This window comes from Callorhinus ursinus, unplaced genomic scaffold (genome assembly GCF_003265705.2).
Source record: "Callorhinus ursinus isolate GAN/ISIS: 27379988/994484 unplaced genomic scaffold, GSC_fseal_2.0 scaffold11, whole genome shotgun sequence".
In the NCBI taxonomy this organism is placed as follows: Eukaryota; Metazoa; Chordata; class Mammalia; order Carnivora; family Otariidae; genus Callorhinus; species Callorhinus ursinus.
In genome coordinates this window covers 16,613,385-16,632,551 of record NW_027397073.1, presented here as the reverse complement: position 1 = coordinate 16,632,551, position 19,167 = coordinate 16,613,385, and the positions used below count along the sequence as shown (strand labels likewise).

Sequence of the window (19,167 nt, the reverse complement as noted above, 5' to 3'; positions counted from 1 at the left end):
CCCCCCCCCCCCCCCCCCCCCCCCGCTGACTGCAGCTGTGCCACACACCCTGGCTCCAGCCTGCCACTGGACCTTTGCTTATGTTCTCCCCTTTGGAGAAATCTCACATTGCTCTTGGTGCTCCCTTCTTGGCCTCACAGATTCCTCTCTCGGAGGGGTGCCAAGGTTGACCAGTGCATGGAAATCATGTGGGACATTTGACAGATGCCGAATCCCAGGTCCCAGCCCTGGAGATTCTGATCTGGCAGGCCTGGGGTGGGGGACCACTGCTGTGGAGTGCTGTATTCCCGAGTACTCGGCACACCCTGTCTGAATTATTACTTTGCTTCTCTGTGACCCATTCAGATGGGGGTAGGGACAGTGTCTTATTATCTCCTTGCTTGGAATAGAGTAGGCAACAGTGAATGGGATGCTTAAATCCTACTATCAATTTATTGTCTCCTTCTAAGGCTGAAAAGAAAGTGGTGCCTAAAGCGCTTTACTGTGCAGAAACGGCAGAAGGTTCTGCTGTGAAATAGACTAATCCACAGAGAATTGAGCTGCTTAGAGAGTAATGTTCATGCTGGCCCTGAGTTGTCCTACACACCAGCCATTAGGACCGGAACTAGTGGCCAGGAGTGAATTCTGAGCTCTGCTGTAAATACGGTGAGCAGTTCTCCACCCGGTTCTCCACCCAGATCCCCAGGGGGCTGCCATGCAGTGTGAATAAGGAGGAAGCATGGAGCTCAGTGTGCTGTGGTTGGCTGGTCCCCAGTTTCACTAGGAGGTAATCAGGGGCACATCAGATCAGCAATCACAGCAGAAGTGGGGGGCAGAAGGAGCAACAGAGAACCTCAAAAGTCTTATAAGAGGGAAGAACAGAATCACGATTACAGTGGCTATCATTTGTAAGGCACCTGTACTGTGTGTCTGGTGCTGAGTGGGTACTGATATTAATACACGATTTTATTTTTTTTAAAGATTTTATTTATTTATTTGACAGAGAGCACAAGTAGGCAGAGTGGCAGGCAGAGGGAGAGGGAGAAGCAGACTCCCCGCTGAGCAGGGAGTCCAACGCGGGGCTCGATCCCAGGACCCTGAGATCATGACCTGAGCCAAGGGCAGACGCTTAACCGACTAAGCCCCCCAGGTGCTCTTAACACAATTTTATCTGATCCTCACAGTAACCCTCTGAGTTAAAAACTGTTCCCATTTCATTCATGAACAATCTGAAGGTAAGAGCAGTTAAATGACCGTCTGAAGGTCAGAGAGTTGGTGAAATGGAGATTGGAGACACCAGTGGAAATGGTCAGTGGCATCAGATGGAGGAGCACCATGAGAGGAGGGGGAGGGATGGTCTTCTGGCCTATTTCCCTCCGTGCCCCACCTATTCTGTTTTATAAGTATTATGTATTCATGGTTTGCAACAACAACCAAATCTTCCAACCACTTATAAGGAGTAACATGAAAACCAGAACTCTCTACACCTGTTCCCACACCCTGTATTTACTCCCCGTAATGGAACCTTCTGAGGAGCTGCTTCTGTGTCTTTCCTAAGCTTCCCAGTGGTCCAGGAGTAGGGAGGTATGTCTTAACTAAGCATTAACCTCAGGACTGAGTTGGCCTTCTGTAGCAAAGGTACAGGATGTGTTGAAGGTCTGAGAGGTAGAACTTCAGAGGGCAGAAGGTTCCGCCACAACTGTTGTCTTTATTGGAGTTAGGGGTGAAAAAGCCTCTGGAAACTGAATTCTTTCCCTTTCTCCACTCCTGCAGAACATTGTATTCAGAAATGAAGGCCATCCCGGGACAGGAAACCTCACCACCAGCTTCTAAATGCTTGGGTGGTGGTGTAACCCGGAGAGCCTTAGTTTCCTTGCCCTAGACTCACATGCACAAGTATACGTGTACATATGCCCCTATGTTTTTCCCAGCAGGTAGGTTCGTTAGAAGCTGGTAACATGTACTGGAAAATTTCAGCCCGGTGGTGATCAAGAGTGATTTCACATACCCAAAACTGTGAGCTTTTTACCCTTTATCATCTGACAGAGAAAACCTGTTAATAGAGATTAGGGCTTTATTCCCTATTCCTCCTGTATCTTTAGGTAGTCAAGCTGTGTTTACTTAGGATGGATCAGGCTGTAGTTAAAATGAGTGATGAGAAGTGAGTTTGAATTGTTCTGAGATTCAGAATATGCTAACTGAAAGGGATCATGTAGTTCAATAGCTTTAAAACTTGTATTTATTTTTAAGGATTTTTAAATTTATTTTAGACAGCATGCGAACTGGTAGGGAGGTAAGGGGCAGGAGGAGAGAAAATCTCAAGCAGACTTGCTACTGAGTGCAGAGCCCGACTCAGGGCTCAATCCCACAACCCTGAGATCATGACCTGAGCCGAAAACCAAGACTCAGACGCTTAACCAACTGAGCCATCCAGGTGCCCCTTAAACTTTTTTTTTATATTACGGAACCCTGCCCCCCTCCCCCCAAATTCTAACATGGAAGCCCAATATATAAAACAGCCGAAGGGGTAAATGGTAGCTTGCAGTTTCCCCAAGATAGTTAATGCAGAAGTAAGGCTCTGTAGAGTATGCAGTTTGAAAACCACCGATTGAATCTCATCCCTTTATTTTGGAGATATAACAAAAATTCAGGTTCAGTGTGTTAAAGTGACTTGTCCGAGGTATACAGCTAGTTATTTGGGGGTGTTGAGAAGATAAGATCTCGAGGCGTGGCCTTCCCTAAAGGTAGACACTCAGCCCAGGCGTCTTGATCATCCTCCAGACACTACAGCAGCAAAGATAAAAATTAGGTCATAATAGCAGTCTCGGTACAAAATGTTTTCCAGCTTGGCAGAATGTTAGGAACTCCTGCCCCTAGACGTTCCTTCCAGCCAGCTCTGTTGGTGGTCAGCCGGTAGCATGCAGCAGCAAGACTGCAGTGCGCTCTCTGGGGAGAGCTGGATTCTGGAGCAAGCAGCCTGCATCCCCTCCCAGCTCCCCTGCTTACTGTTTCACCTTGGGCAAGTGGCTTGAGTTCTCTCACTTTCTCATCTGAAAAAAATGTCCCGACTTTGTAAGCTTGCACTGGGGATCCAGGGAGATACTGCGTATCTCCCGTGTGCTGGCACAGACTGGGTGCTTAATGGCGGTTGGGTGCTGGGCTTGCGGTGCTTGGTGGTGCTTGTGCCAGTTGTGCCCACAGTTGGGGTAGTATTGATTATTAGTATTGATTATTAGTATTGATTATTGTTCCGGCTGCTCTGGCGTTTTCCTCCTCATTTTCTGATGCTCAGCACCCTGTCCCGTATCTCAGCGTCACGCTCTAGCATTCACCCTGCCGAAATGGGAAAGTGCCATCCTCCTCACTCCGTCCGCTGAGTGAAGTGGGGGCGATTCATAAATGCCCATTAATGGCCTTTGTTGTTTTAATCATTTTTTGTTGTTGCTCACTCCTTTCCCCAGCTCAGTGGCTCTTGTATTTGCTCCTAGCAGAGTCCTTGGAATATGGTTGGTGCTCAGTAATTACTTGTTGATGTGAATGGTACTGCTGTTCCATCAGAAAGGGAGGAAGAACCTGGGACCAGTCTGGGTGACTGTCCTGCCCCTCCCTCCCCACCGCCTACCACCCTTGAACTTACTGTCTTGTCACCAGCCAGCTCATCCTGTGTCCTACGCTCCCTCCTCTTGTACTGACATCTTACCTTCCTTTTATCAGTTCACACACTTTTGGATCTCTCTCCATGCTGCACTCTCTTCCAGGGAGTTTCCTGGTTGATCTTTCATGCCGACACCCTAGTACCTACCTCGACCTGGATGAGCACTCATGACATGCTCAGACATGCCTTCATATCACAGCTGGGAGACCTTGTCCCACTCAGAGACCCCACTCTCAACTCCCAACTGCATGTGTCACTCACTGTGAACTATTCGGGGGATTCAAAGCGAAGCAAATAAACAGTTAGTAGAAGGATGTGTGTATTCTATTAAAGCAAACGCTTTAGTCTTTATTGCAGTTATGTCATAGGCAGTAGCCATGATAGCCAAGGGCCATGAAAACGAGTTGGCGGAGTTTATGGTGTTCTCCAGAATACAGAACTGTGTGTGCGCACACACGCACACACACACACACACACACACACACACATCTCTGTGGCATGCTCAGAGCCTGTTTTTGAGATAACAGATACCAGACCTTGAGCTTTTTTTAGCAATAGCTTGGTGGCTAGAAATAGAAAATTAGTTTCTATAGCTAAAAAATACTCTTTTCAAATACTACCTGGAACAGTGGTTCTGAATGTGTGGTCCCTGGATCAAGAACATCAGCATCACCAGGACTTTATTAGAAATACAAATTCTAGGGTCCCACCCCAGATTTACTGGATCTTTGGTGGGGGGGTCTTTGGGTTTGGGGCCCAACAATCTGTGTCTCAACTACCCCCTTCCCCGAGTAGTTTTGATACGCTGAAGTCTGAGAGCTTCTAACCTTAGAAATTGACTTCTGATTTATCACCCAGACCGTGGTTCTAATTAGGAAGGTGTTCTTGGGGTCTTTAAGCCTAGATTAGATTCATCTTTATTATGAGTCTGAGAGTGTCCAAATAAGGAGAAGTAGGTACATTGGGTTTGATGTTCTTTAATCAAATAATATCGATAGTTTATGGATAAGAGGCAAAGAATTGACTACCTTCTTTAAACCAGAATGTTAAAAACATTTACTGATAATAGAGTATAACCAAGCAAATTCTGTTGCTGGTTTTTCTTTCTTTTTTTTGTGTGTGTGGAAGATGTGTTGTAGCTTCCATTAAGATGCATTTTATGGGTAATAAATACTATATATACAATATTTTTCACTGACAATTTGTTTTGGATATTGAGTCCTGTTACTACCAGACTTTTACTTTTATCACACCTTCCCCTTTCTTCAAAGGATTCATGGCATATTTATTAAGGTATTAAATAAAAATCAATCTATGGGTGCCTGGGTGGCTCAGTTGGTTAAGCGACTGCCTTCGGCTCAGGTCATGATCCCAGAGTCCTGGGATTGAGTCCCACATCAGGCTCCCGGCTCAGCGGGGAGCCTGCTTCTCCCTCTGACCTTCTCCCCTCTCATGCTGTTTCTCTCTCTCTCTCTCTCTCTCTCTCTCTCTCTCTCTCTCTCAAATAAATAAATAAAATCTAAAAAAAAAAACTAAAGCATTTATGATGCTCTTTGTAATCTTTGGAAATACCCTAAAGTTGCAGAATAAGGGTTAATAGTCATGGCATATCCACTAAAGGATAATTTTCAAATTGGGTAGAAATAAATCATCAGTTATAGGTAATTTAGATGAGTGAAAATTTAGGAGTTGAATACCTGAGAGCCCTATCTATGATTTTCAGGATTTCCAGTGTGAAACAGAAGAACCTGGATTTTAAACCCTTAAAGAGTGATAGTTTGACTAGACTTGAGGTATCCCAGGCTTAAGTAAGACTAGAATATGTGAGTGGACTTAGATTCTTAGAAAGTCTACAGTGAGTAGTCCTTTTAATATACTTCTTGCTAAAAGTGTTCAGTTAATCTAGCCTTTACTGAAATCAGTAACATTGTGCAAATCTCTCTTGATTTCATGCACTTTAGTTCTTTGGGTTTTGATTTTTTGTTTTAATCTGTAAAATGGTAAGTGTTGGTTTAGATGAACAATGCCTGTTTTACCTTCATTAAAGGAACAGTCATTTTTATATAGTGGAAATCAATATAAATAAGATGCAAACTAAATTTTTTGGCTAGATTTTGCTAGTCTGATAAACATTTTGTATGCCTAATCTTTTCAGAATCTGTGTTTTGGAAAAGAAATATGGTAGATTAGTTCTTTTGAATTAGTTATCTTTAAAGTTAGTGTAGGGGCATCTGGGTAGCTCAGTTGAGTGTCTGACTCTTGATTTCGGCTCAGGTCATGATCTCAGGTTATGAGAAAGCCCCCTGTTGGGCTCTGTGCTGGGCATGTAATCTGCTTGAGATTCTCCCTCTCCCTCTCCCTCTGTCCCTCCCCACTAAAAAATAAAGTTAGTATATGTTTCATGATACTTTTGCTTTTATTCTTTTTTAGAGATTTATTTGAGAGAGTACGGGTGAGCAGGGGGAGGGGCAGAGGGAGAGGGAGACAAGTGGACTCCCCACCAAGAAGGGAGCCTGATGGAGCTTGGTCCAAGACCCCAAGATCGTGACCTCAGCCGAAATGAAGAGTTGGATGCTCAACTGACTCAGCCACCCAGGTGCCCCCCCCCCTTTTAAAAAGATTTATTTGAGAGAGATTTTTGCTTTTAGGTAAGTATCATTGACTCTGGTTGATAGAAACTTTTCTTGTGTATTTCCTTAGTAGGCATGTTGAAAATGTTACTGCTTAGTTTGTGGAATTTACATAAACTGGGGCATTAACTGATATATTTGCATTTTCATTTAGGTTTTTGTCTTTCTTTTTGTATTTTTTAAATGAAAAGTATAATCTCATTAAATCTGAAATATTTTCTTACAGTGATCCGTATGTGAAACTTTCATTGTACGTAGCGGATGAGAATAGAGAACTCGCTTTGGTACAGACAAAAACAATTAAAAAGGTAGGTGTCCATCCTTAATTAAACTTCATGTAAGTCATAATTTAATCCAATTAAATTAAGTACTTTGGCGCCGTAGAAGTTTGTATTTTAAGTTTGGCAGTATTTTAATTTTAAACATCTCCCAGTATTAAATCCATAAATTGAACAGGATATCCATTCTGGCTTTCAGTTAAATGATTGTAAAAGCAATATTCTTAAAATAAGTGTTCTTAAAATTAGCAGTTCTTTTTCCCTGCAAAGAATACAGTAAGACAAGGATTCATTCTTGTTGGCTTGTTGTTTTTCATGAATACATTTAAAATACATTTAATGGAATGGAGTGGTTTGTGCAATTCGTAGACACAAAAGGTATGGTTTAACTTGAAACAAATATTACCAAAGGAAGCGAAATATTTTGCTTAGTTACATGAGAACAAATGAAAATATTAATGAAATTATACATTTGTGTGTATCTGTTTTCTAAATCATTACATGATTTCATTAAAGATGTTTCCATAATTATATTTTAATTCATCTATCACCATGTTTTCCTGTATGTGTGTATGCAAATCTAAGTATTTACTCCATATTTGGGGCATTTATTGAAGATGTAGGTTTTTTATCCAAAGTATACTGTTTTTATCTGTGCTTCAGTATTATTTATTAATTACTATTTTCCTGACACCTTTAGGGGACAGATAGTCCAATACTTTGTGTGATAAGCATTTCCTGGCGAACAGGATGGCTTTAAAAATTGCTAACTCTCACTGCCATTGTGCAGACACCTGAGCTCCTTTGACCGGGTCACTCTATGTTAGGAACAGCCAATGTAGCTCGTCCTCCACCTGGCTTTGTGAGTGGCATTAAAGATCTGTTTTGCAAACAAGAGCCTGTGTTTTGATTAGTGGGGAGGACTCCGCAAGGCACAGAGGCCATTGTTCCGGGTGGCAGGCGCTGTCCCTGCTTCAGCCGGCAGCGAGCTGGGGGCCCCGCCTGGGAGGGCCGGCGCCCTGCAGCGCAGGCGAACCGGGGGGAGACCTGGGCACCCGGACGCGGAGGGAGCCGAGAACCACAGCATCCCCCCCCCCCCCCCCCCCCCAGCTGAGACGGGGGCTACCGACAAGGCTTTTCCTGCCCGGGGCGGGCCGCCGCCTCCCTCCTCTCCCGCCCAGCGCGCCTGCTCTGCCTCGCTCGCAGCCTCCCGGTTAGTATTTCGGTGCTGTCCGCGCTCGCCCGGTTTGCTTTCCGAACTGCTGTCGTCCTCCTGCCTCGTGGCCGGCCGCCTGTTCCTTCGTGCGCGCTGCGGGCTCACGTCGGTCCTCACCTGTCATTTGCCTCTTGCCCCGTGCCTTTCTGGGCAGCCCGCGTCCCGGACTGCGTCCGCCCCCGGCAGGCCAGGTCCTGCCTTGCCCCTCTTGCTGCCCGCCTGGTACCTCTCCCTTCTCCTCCCCCCCCCCCCCCCCCCCCCCCCCCCCCCCCCCCCCCGCTCCCCCGCCCCCCCCCCCCCCCCCCCCCCCCCCCCCCCCCGACTCTGTCTCCCCGCTTCTCCTCACTCATTGTATCCCCGGCTCCATTCACAGGCAAAAGTATGAAGCCCCATCCTTTTCGGATTGGAGTCCCTCTTGAGTTGTGGGCCGGCAAAGTGCTGATTTTTTAGAAATGCCAGTTCAGTGTTATGTGAATTCTGTGTGTGTTGTTTCTTTGGGTGCATTTGTGTTCTATCTTTGCTTCTTTGTGGACTAGTATGTTAAAGGAATTCCATTGAGAAAGGCAAATACGGTTCAGCCTAAAAAATACCTGTAGCCTTTGGCGAGGTGGTGATTTTTCAGTTTGTACGTAGGTACGTAGGATTTTTGAGGGATGTATTTATTTAAGAGTATTATGCATGTCCAAATGCATTAACATGTATATATGTATTCTTGCACAGTATCTATTTCATCTTAGTTTCAGAGGATGCTTGGCAGCCCATCTTTTGTCCGTACTGAGGACAAAAGTATCTGTTCCATGTCCTTGTGAGATAGATATTTAGATTGGCATGAAGATGGGTGGATGGATGGACAGGAATGGATAGGGAGGTCAAGATTTTAAACACCAGTTATTTGGGGGAAAAATCCACTTCGGATTTATAACTGGCGGGGTTTTTTTTTCATGAACTATAATCTGATCGTCATTATTGTTCTTTATAAAATACTCTTCAGATTTCAGTATTTATATAAATAGTGAATACTTTCTCCTTTCCCCACCTGCTTCCTTACTCTCTGAAATAGATTTGTGGCAGGTCGAGAGAAATGAATTCATTTTCTTCTTGATGAAATCATCATATGAATGTGAATTTCTTGAAGAATATCTTCATATTTTTCATGATGATGGCTCTTTGTAGGTCCCTGACATCATTCCTTCTGGTTGATAGCATGCAGTTTATGGTTTCTTATCTATGAATTACCTGTTTCATAAATACATCCCTTCCTGTCTGGTTTATAGAATAGTTTCAAATAATTGACTAAATGCTTTTTATTGCCATTTTGAATATCTCTTAGCTATTAATCACAAAAAAAATGTTCAAGCAAATACATGGACTGCATTGTACTAGTAACTGTTATGTTTCAAAGACTGTAAAAGATATTACAAGATAATTTCTCTTCCAGACGCTGAACCCAAAGTGGAATGAAGAATTTTATTTTAGAGTAAGTTTTTCATTTTTTTGATAATAACCGTTATAACTAGGTTAATATCACAATAGATTCATACTGAGTAAAAGCTGTTAAATTTTTATGTGAAATTCTTTTGAGAAATGGCCGGGTAGCCACCTCATGTGGCATAAGTTTTCAAAGACTGCCTAGTAGTAGCAAAATCTGGACTTGTTTCATTTTGGGGGTGTTTTAGAGAAGTAAAAAGAGTTACCCAAGTACCATATTTTAGCTTTTCTACTCAAATTTTTCTTTAAAAATAAGGTAAAATATAATTAAAACAATAGCTTAATTATTTCTATGAGACACGGGTTATGAATGATTTTAGAGGTAAAATAAAGCAACAGAGGCAACATGATTAAAAAGAAGCCTAAAACTTACCAGTAATGTTCTAGTTAGGAAGGGAGAGTTTTGTAATTCAAACACATGTGCGTGTACAAGTGTAATACAAAACTATTTTTGGACTTTAAATATCACTGAATTGGGTAAAATTTCCTCAACCTTGGATGTTTAACACCTAGAAGAGCTATATGTAGAAATGACAATTGTGTGAATTAATGGAGATTCCTATTGAAGGAGTTTTTGTGGTGGTTGCTGTATTTTTTTGTACGAAAATTTGGGAAATACTAAACTGCTCATCTGTTGGAGAGAAAGTTTTCATTTTCCCCTCTTCAAAATGAATATACTTTGCCTCCTTAGCTGTGGTATTAAAAACTTCTTTACCTCCAGAAATGCTCCAGATGAGATCTTCAGATTAGTGTAGATTCCCAATGAACAATACTACCATTAGACCCATTACCGTCGGTCCTGATTTCTTCCTTTCAATCACAGTAGTATTTTATGTGCTCCTAACTTCGGTCATTATCTACAATATCTGTTTTTCTGTTATGTTCAGAGCTGAAATATGGCATGATATTTTAATACTTGGTGGATCCCATGTATAGCCTCTACCAGATGCATTTTAAATTACTCCATGAAGGACTGAAAAGCTAATGGGGGCAGATAGATGTTATTGGCCCTTAGTTAAGTCTCAAATACAGCTTTCCACTTGTAAAACTCCAAATGACCTAGACTCCTCTCACTTTAACACCTGGGCCACGTTTATGTAAATTTTAGTGATCCAAGATTTTGTCAACTTGGCTATAGCAGTTTGTAAACTTTTTTTTTTTTTACTTTAAAAAAAAAGGGGGGGGACCTTTGTTTTATTCATTCCACAAATCTCGATTGAGTGCCTACTGTGTGCTGCTCCTACCAGGGCCTGTGTGGATGCATTGGTCAGCACAACCTTCACAGAGCTTCCAGACAGATCCTAGCTAGATCCCCGTCCATCTGCTTGCTCTGTCACTAAGCAGAGGGCAGGCCAGGGGGCCAGAAGCCCATGACTCGCTCCATGCTCTACGGTCAAACTTCATTTTGTTTCACTTTTCATGGTGAAGCAATAGACCTGAATCTCATCTCTGGCTCTACCACTTACCACCTTTGTGACCTTAGAACTCCACCTGAAGACAGACACTCGCTGTGGATTCCTTCTCTCTCACGAAGGAGCGAGAAGTTCTCACTTGATAGGGTTGTTTCAATGCAATGATGTAAATCAGAAAGCTTATCTACCAGGTATCCCCTGTGGTTGGTACTTAATAAATGATAATTGAGCCTGAATGATGATTCCTGCCATTTTGGTGAGGTTTTGGTAAATAGAAAGAAGCAAAAAGACACTGAAAGCCCCAGGAGCTCTGACCCCACAGTTGCTGGAAATGGGGACATCTTTGATTTCTTTGTTCTTTCTAATTTCAAAGTGTGGGCTCTGCAGACAAGCAGGTCGGACCTGGTTGGGGCCTCCCAGTTGCCCCACATAATACTTACGGGCTCCTGGGCAGGTCACTTCACCCTCAGAGTCTCAGCTCCCCATTTGCAAAATTAGGAGGACAGTTATACACCATAGGTTGCTGTCAGGATTAGATGAGGTCATGTGTTTTTGATATTTAATAAGGAGATAGTGCCCCCAAAATAAGCATACAATAGTCAATAGCTCCTTTTACTGTGCTCTTCATTTTTGTCACTGCTATTCTCATTATAATTACAGACCTAAGAGATTTCCTCAGGCACAGACCTATGTGAAGATGTCACCTTGGTCTCCATACCTTTTGTAGGGGAGATTTAGAAACTCTCTAAAACTATTTAAAATTTTCTTTGCAGCCAAGAGCATCTTATTCTTCTATGCCTAAATATTAGGCATAGAATAATCTAGAAATCAATAATAGAAAATGTGATTTAATAGACACAGGATTTCTAGAAGAGTAGCAGGTTAATTATTTAGATGACACAGATGATCTGGGTGCATTATAAAGCATTTCATTCGATGTCTCTTATTTTATCCGAGTTATTTTTGCCCATTTTTGAAAATACTGTTTTTGTGCCCTTTATAGGTAAACCCGTCTAATCACAGACTCCTGTTTGAAGTATTTGATGAAAACAGATTGGTAAGTGGGTCCCAGTTCTTGATTTTTTGCTTCATTTTTTAAAAACTGAATTTTAAAGCAGCATCTTTCAGAACTCTGTTATCTGTGTTGTACGTCTGCCGGTACATATGCCCCCCCCCCAAGACTCTCTTTGCCTATTACTGTTTTATGATTCTAACAAACATTTGTATGGATAGGACAGAAATTTTATTTGTATGTGTGTATGTTTTCATCATAGTCGATATTAGTGAAAATCACACTAGTGATACATCAAGCCATATGCCTCTGCTCTTATGTTGGGAGTACGCAGTGGTAGGCAAACCTTTAAAGAAGCCATTACTCATGTAAACAAACCTTACTATAAGCCAGACTATAGTCCTTTCACCCATTCAGTCGTGAATCTGTGGTGATTCTCTTTGGGAAAACAAAAAACTAATTAACAGTATATAGCAAAAAGTGAATCTATATTTAGCAGGCAAAATTAAGCTGTATTTTAAAAATGGTACTTTCTCAAGGGAAGTTTGTGGAAAGTACCTTTAAAGAACCAAAGATATGCCTGAGGCATAAAACTCATATAGAAACATTTTATATATACATTGATAGATAAGATTTGGACATGTTATATATCTGTCTGTCTATATAATACATATAACTAAGATTTCATTTTAAAAAATGGAATTTCAGCATCACGTCTGGCTTTAAAGCAGTTTGGCAGAATCAGCTAACCAGAGTGTATTCATCAGGTACCCACAAACCAAGTGTTCCAGCTATGAATGTGAATATTATTATGTTCTGTGTAAGCCTTCAAGGAACTCTCAGAAGTGGTATTAAAACTCTCAAGTTTTCTGTTAGTTGTATCCAGATTTACTTTTCATGAAACTTGTGTATATTTCTTGGTTAAAAGGAGTGTTCTTATTAAGAAAGAAAAAAAAAAGAGAGGCAAACCATGAAATGACTCTTAATGATAGAGAACAAACTGAGGGGTTGCTGTAGGGGAGGTGGGCGGGAGAGGGTCTAGGTGGTGGGTGAGCATTAAGGAGGGCACTTGATGTAATGAGCACTGGGCCTTATACGTAAGTGATGAATCACTAAATTCTACACCTGAAACTAATATTACCCAGTCTGTTAACTTACTAGAATTTAAATAAAATCTGGAAACAAAAAGGAGTGTTCTTATAAACCCTTCTTGCTGCTGATTTCAGCTGAAACTCCCAAGTCTTTTGAGTAGCTTAAACTTAATATAATAGTTTTGGAGGAGTCTTATAATACATCTCATTTAAGTCTGTGTCCTTGCACATGAAACAAGAGAGGTCTGGAGCCTTTACATAATTTAAACACAGCACCCGGTGGAACCTGCTCTTCTCCTAAGTCCTCAGGCCAGTGGTGGTGAATAGCCAGGCCTTTTATGCTTATTATGGAACTCAGGAGTGTAGTTTAATCTCCTGGGCTTGGTATTATTCTCCAAATTGGAAAGCCAACAGATTATGGCCTACTGTACTGACACCTTTTCTGTTAAAATATACGGGGTCTTGGTGGCTTCACGTTGAACTCAGCGTTTTATACCTTAGGTGATAATGAGTAGTACCAAATAACTAAATCACTTCTGTGTGTATGAAGTTATTTTCTTGTTAAATTGAATGAGAGATTCTGATGATGGTGCAGTTCTTAGCACTCCATCTCTTACCCAGCAAATACTGAATCAGGCACTGTTGAGTAGAAGTCAATCCCTGAAGACTGATACAGACTAATCCTTATTCTCTCATTTATTGAGTATGACAACACGTTTCCAAGGTGGAGAGGGTCAGATTTAAGGGGAAAATGCCTCTTGTCAGACGTGTTGTAATTCATTATTTTCTTTTTACTAAGAGAAATTTGCTGTAAAAAAAAATTTTTTTTTTGTTTCCATTTCGATTACTAAAAAATGACTGCTGTTGAGATGACCTCTCCATGGATCCCAAACTAGTCTTCCAAACCCAAAAGGGCTTTGAATGCAGAGCTCTAAGAAATCATGTGTGAATACACACTATCTGAAACATTGTGTTTTATGATACTAATACCTAGCTTTGCCCCAGGCTGTTTATGGAGTTTTGTTGTTGTTGTTGTTTTTTAACCATTCACTGAAAACTGGTGGTGGTGTTTGTTGCTTTGTTGGCTCTTCATCCAGCTAAGACAATACAGGACTATGGTGGTACTTGGCAGTTTGAGCATTTCAACGAACTAGCTTCCATTTCTCTCATAGAGATCAGTTTTGGCATTTAAAACACATGCCTTTGGAAAACAGGTTTGCACGTATGTAAACATGGGGTTAATCCTCCACACCCTCAATTCTAGAGCTGTTGACAAAGTCATGCTTTGTGGATTTTAAAATAAACTTTTTGTCACTCTCTGCAGCTTTTGGTATTTTCCCCTCCCATTTTTTTACTCCCTCCTAAATAAGCTTCTGTGTTAAATCACTGATGTGTTTCTGGATCATGGAAAACAGTAAGCTTGAAACACAGAGACTATATCCAAGTTGACTACAAATCTGATGACAGTTTTTTGAACGTGGACCTTTATTACTCGGGTCCTTTTTGGCCCTTCACAAAAATGGTAAGATTCCGTGCTTATGATAATATTGCTGACTTCTCCCTGGAAAACAGTCAGCTCTGGGCAGCCTTCTTGCTGTATGGTATTTAAGTTAACTCACTACGAAAACCACATTCACACCCTTCCTCAATTATCCTTCCTTTTCTGGTGGGGATGGGGGGGTGGGTGTGGTGATGGTTTTTTCTCCTGTCTGGCATATAGGAGAGAATGTTTTCTCCAGCTGGGCTCCTTTTCTCTGGGACTTCCATGTCTGATAGTCGTATTATGAGTGAGATCCACATACACACACACACACCCCTATTAAATGAAAAAATATAGTAGTAGGCAGACAGCTAACTGACCCTAGTTGTGCCTCCCTGTACTTAGCTATTTTGTTACTTGTAGATCATGGTCTAATTATTTAGCATTAAAGGGACACTCATTCTGTGGGGTGTGGAATCATATTTATAGTACCTTTTATTAGTTTGCATTCCGTCGTGGTAGTGTGGTGATATCATAAATAACAGAAACATAATATCGGATGCTTGTGAAAGGGTTTTCTTGCAGCCAGAGCATTTTTCCTTGTCGTTCTTTGGTTTGCTAGGGGAGGTGGGGGAAATACGGTGTGTGCGCATGTGTTCAATGCCGGCTCTCCGGCATTGGTTAGAGAGTCCGACTGCCCTGCCTCGTTCGGAAAGAACTGTCCCGTGAATTTGATGCGGGCTAGATTTATAGCAGCATGGCTTGGACTGTGTTTGCTGCCTTAGTCAGCTGTGAGAGCTCCCTGCTGGGGCCACTCCTGTCTGATGGAAAAGCAGCAGCTGGGAAGGTGCTGTTTCAGGCTCTTGCTGTGTGTAAAAAAAAAAAAAAAAAAAAACTGAGAGCGCGAGAGGGGGGAAAACTCCAGTAAGTGCAGAAGCTGGCCTTGGAGGGGGAGACCGCGGTCATGTGGTTCTGACCATCCTACCCTCTGTCACAGTGTGGATGAGAGAGCTTTTTGCTCTTACCCAATCATGCCTGGAATGCCGCTTGCCACTTGGGTTATTTCTGCTATCTGTCGCTCCTTGTGCCGCAGTGCTAACGCTTTGGCAGATGGGACACTTTTTCTTGGAGTTTGTGTCTTCGGTTTTTGACTTCTGGCAGTGCCGGGCTTGTCGCCGCTCGCCCTCTCCCTCCCTGCCCCCCTGGGCACCATGGCCCATCGGCTTCGGTTTCATTTTGGCGCTGGGCGCAGCAACACAGCCCCCGAGTCCGAGATCCTAGACCAGGAGAGGGAAGAGGACTTTTTCATGGCATTCCACACGCTGCCGCGGAGGAGCGGCCCTCACCCCTTCGCCCAACAGGGCGCGGAGGACGGCGGTGGCCTGCAGGAGGCCGTGGGCGCGCTCAAGCGCAGCACGTCCATGTTCATCCCGCAGCTCCTGGGCCCGCTCGACGCGCGGCCCACCCGCAGCTCGTCCGTGCAGATCTCCCTGCAGCGCAAAGCGACCGACGGGGCCCCCGACGCGGGTGCGCTGCCCGAGGGCCCGGACGGCGAGGCGGGCCCGGCATCCCGGGCCGGTGGCCCGGAGCCTCCGGAACCCAAGACCCCCGGGAGCTCGCCCCCAAGGGCGGCCTGGGCTCCGGGCCCGCAGCTTAATGGCATGTGTGGCCGCCGAGCACCGGGCCCCGCTGCCTGCGACGGCCGCGAGGAGGCCGAGCCGAGGGCTGCCCGGGGCCTCGAGGGCGGCGGGGGGCTGCAGATCCAGCACCGCGCCTCCAGCGCCGACGTGCGCCAGGTGAGGCTGACGCCCTTCGGGGCCGACGGCCAGAGCAGCCCTTCGGCGCCCGAGCCCAGGCGCTGGTCCCTGCAGCACGTTCCGGATGCTTCTGGAAGCTCCGGGAAGCGCTGTTTCGTCTTCCAGTTGCAACAGCCGCAACCGGGCGCTCCGGGGCCGGGCAGTGACTTCAACTTCGGTTTCACCGGCACGAAGGGGGACAGGCTGGTGAGGTACCCCCGCATCCGGCTGGAGAGGAGCACCTCGTACCCCACGCAGCCCCGCGCAGAGCGCGGGAGCCCCACAGAAGAGCGGGGCCACCCGGAGACGCCGCCTCGGGGCCGCAGGGGGGCTCCCGAAATCCACAGGACCAACTCGGTGGAAAGGACGCCACAGGGGCAGGGCTGCACGTTTAAGATCAGGCAAGATCAAAATGCGGGGCAACAGCACTTCAGAATTCTCGTGACTCGGGGGCCGGAAGAAGCCCCCCAGAATCCCGAGGAGAACAACGCCAGCAGCCCTGGTTCCACGGTAGCTGGCGGCCCGGTAAGTTGGCGTGCGTTTGCGTGTGACCGCCGGGTCTGAAGGGACTGAGCCAAGCCCAGAAAGCTGTTTCTACGGGCTAATTAAAACAAACTTCGTCCTCCTTTCTCGGAGTTTCCCTGCTCCAGGCCATTGTAACAATGTCAGGCTGAGTTCTGGGACCGTGATTTGTAGCCCAGTATTTGGTAGAGGCCCATAAAACTAGTTGGTGGTTAAGACACTGTGTGTTTAGACCCTAAAAATCAAATAACTGTTTTGAAGATCCAGATGATCCCAGCTCCCTCGTTGTCCCCTTCTGAATAAAAGAGAATTTTAAAAATTTATTACTTTAAATTAATCTGCTGGTGCCCCAACATGTTGATCTCAGAAATGCATTTAAGAGCTGCTTGCTTTGATGATGTTTCATTTAAAAATAACCAGTTCTCATAAAGGTGAGAGAATGTCACAAAACTTGAGTCTAGTCTCTTAACAATTAAGTGCATGGAAAGTTTGATCAGTTCTTCCTCATGTCCCTTTTGCTGTGGAGGGTTGACCCTTGTTATATAATTTATTGTTTTTGGGTTTTTGTCCATTAAGTAATACTGAACAAGAGTGGTCACCCTTGTGGGGCAGTAAGAAATGTGTTTTTGAAGTAGATTGGCTTATGGACCAGGGTAGGCAAAACTGCATGTTAATGGTCAGATTGCGGAGGGCATGCAACTTAACAGTGGCCCCTTGAGTGTCTAACCCGGAGGCTGTATGTAGACTAGTTAAGTGCCCTGTCTCCAGCTGTGGAAACGGGCACCCTAGGACAGATTTTGGCTTTTATTTCTCCTGTGTTCTTGCTCTCTCCCTCTCGGTGAAATGGAGTACAGAAAGACAGCTGCTAATTTCACCAAGCAAATGATGACTCTGCAGCTTTCATGGTTTATAGTGGGATGAAAAGTTTTATCAGTTAACTTTCTGTTACCTAGTAATTACCAGCCACCGAGGGCTCTGTCTAAACACCAAGCTCCTTACATTTTGAAATGGATTTTTTTCCTCTGGATTTATTTGATGACTGGTTTGAGGATAGATCGTGAAACATTAAGGGAACTTTTTGTTTGGGTTTTGGTTGTGCGTTGCGACTTTTCAAAAGTGGATGACTGAGTATTAGTGTGGAATTGTATCATCTTTTATTGCCGTGTGTTGAGAAATGTTTTTGGCTGTTCAGGTGAACTTTATCACACTGCTCCATCATTGGTTTGAAGGTGTAGGTGTAGTCCGACACTCAGTGCAAGTATTATATCTTTCTTGGTGTTCTATAAATGTTTCTTCTTTCTTTTCCATGCATCCTTTTATTATCGCTAACCCTTTTGTTAGGAAATGTCTGAGTGCTTTGTCTTGATCTGAACCAGTATATAATTTTTATATAATAGTACAAATTTCAGTAGAATTTTGATATTATAATAGTTCTAACCTTCACCCCAAGAAAGTACATCACAACAGTTACAGGCTTCACTGGGCAAGACAATTTCTTTCTGAACTTGGACCGCCTACCAGCTGAGGTTTCATAAACAAAATGCATTCCTAAAGTTTTGGTAACTACTCAGTGATATTACCAAAAACTTCAGTCATTTTGCAGTTAGATGTTGAAGACAGATGTGTTTATGTAACATCTCATTTGGCTTGAAATTTCTAATGTAATTAGGAAACAAACAGGATATACTAAACTGATGTGTACTTAGATACAAGGGCTATTCTCAATTGAAAGGACTGTGAGAGCAGGAAACAAATATCTTCCAATTTGGAAATTTAAGGTCTAGAATAAAGAGCCTTTCTTGAGAATAAGTTCTCTGGTGCAAATTCCATAGGTGTAGGTCTCCTATGTGAATTTTGATACACCTGTGTATTTTTGTTCATGGACAGAAATTTATAAATGGTAAGCAGCTGGGTTTTTTTTTTTAAAGCAAAAACTTTTTTTCTTTAAGAGGCAGAAACAAAACTTGTCACATCACAGAACCGTCTGCTCCATTCAACACTTTGTACGTGTTTCATATAGGCAGGGGTGTTAAGTCTAGGCGGCAGCTGCCCTGGCCTTATTTATCTTGAGGGAAAACATTCACTGGGGCGTCTACAGTCTGGCTGCCACCAGGCTTTTTTGATGGTTCACATATCTGCTGCTTCGGTCAGAAGGGTACTTCATTATTTGTTCATGTGAAAAATTAATGAAAATTTTTCGCAGCCTGGTTTTTAAATGACATCAGAAATGTTTCTCGATTGGGCAAACCACTCAGGCTTCCTTTTACACATGGGCTCCTATTGCGTCTCTTCTCTGCCTCAGGTTACCCTGTTGAGTATTTTCTGTGTCTCTGCCTCCCAAACATCCTGCCGTAAATAAATCTCAAATGCAACATGACTTCAAAAAATGTCAACCAGCTAGATTCCTGGGAAAAAAATCGTTTCCACGCATTAACCCCCTTTGGTGATGGTTTTCCGTCTGACCACCCATTCAGGAAAGGAGAATTGGTTCTTGTCATCCGTTAGGGTATTTCAGAGGGCTTTAGGCCTGAGCAGTTCCATTTGTGGTGTTATTAACAGTCATTTCATGAATGACTTATTTTCTTAGTTTTTGAGGTACTTGGTTCGG

The 19,167-nt window shown here is 43.6% G+C and overlaps 1 protein-coding gene across 10 annotated transcripts in view; it reads left to right on the top strand.

Annotated features, from left to right (window-relative positions):
- NEDD4L (NEDD4 like E3 ubiquitin protein ligase) overlaps nucleotides 1-19,167 on the top strand; it is a 328,121-nt gene that overhangs the window by 180,321 nt on the left and 128,633 nt on the right. For 9 of the 10 annotated variants that reach the window (XM_025886468.2, XM_073898119.1, XM_025886469.2 and 6 more), the window contains 3 exons: nucleotides 6,491-6,572; nucleotides 9,197-9,235; nucleotides 11,662-11,715. In XM_025886468.2, coding sequence (XP_025742253.1) covers nucleotides 6,491-6,572; nucleotides 9,197-9,235; nucleotides 11,662-11,715 — 175 coding nt within the window. Of the gene's footprint in view, nucleotides 1-1,972; nucleotides 1,996-6,490; nucleotides 6,573-9,196; nucleotides 9,236-11,661; nucleotides 11,716-19,167 lie in introns of those variants that run through there. The other variant, XM_073898123.1, reaches the window with a different exon arrangement.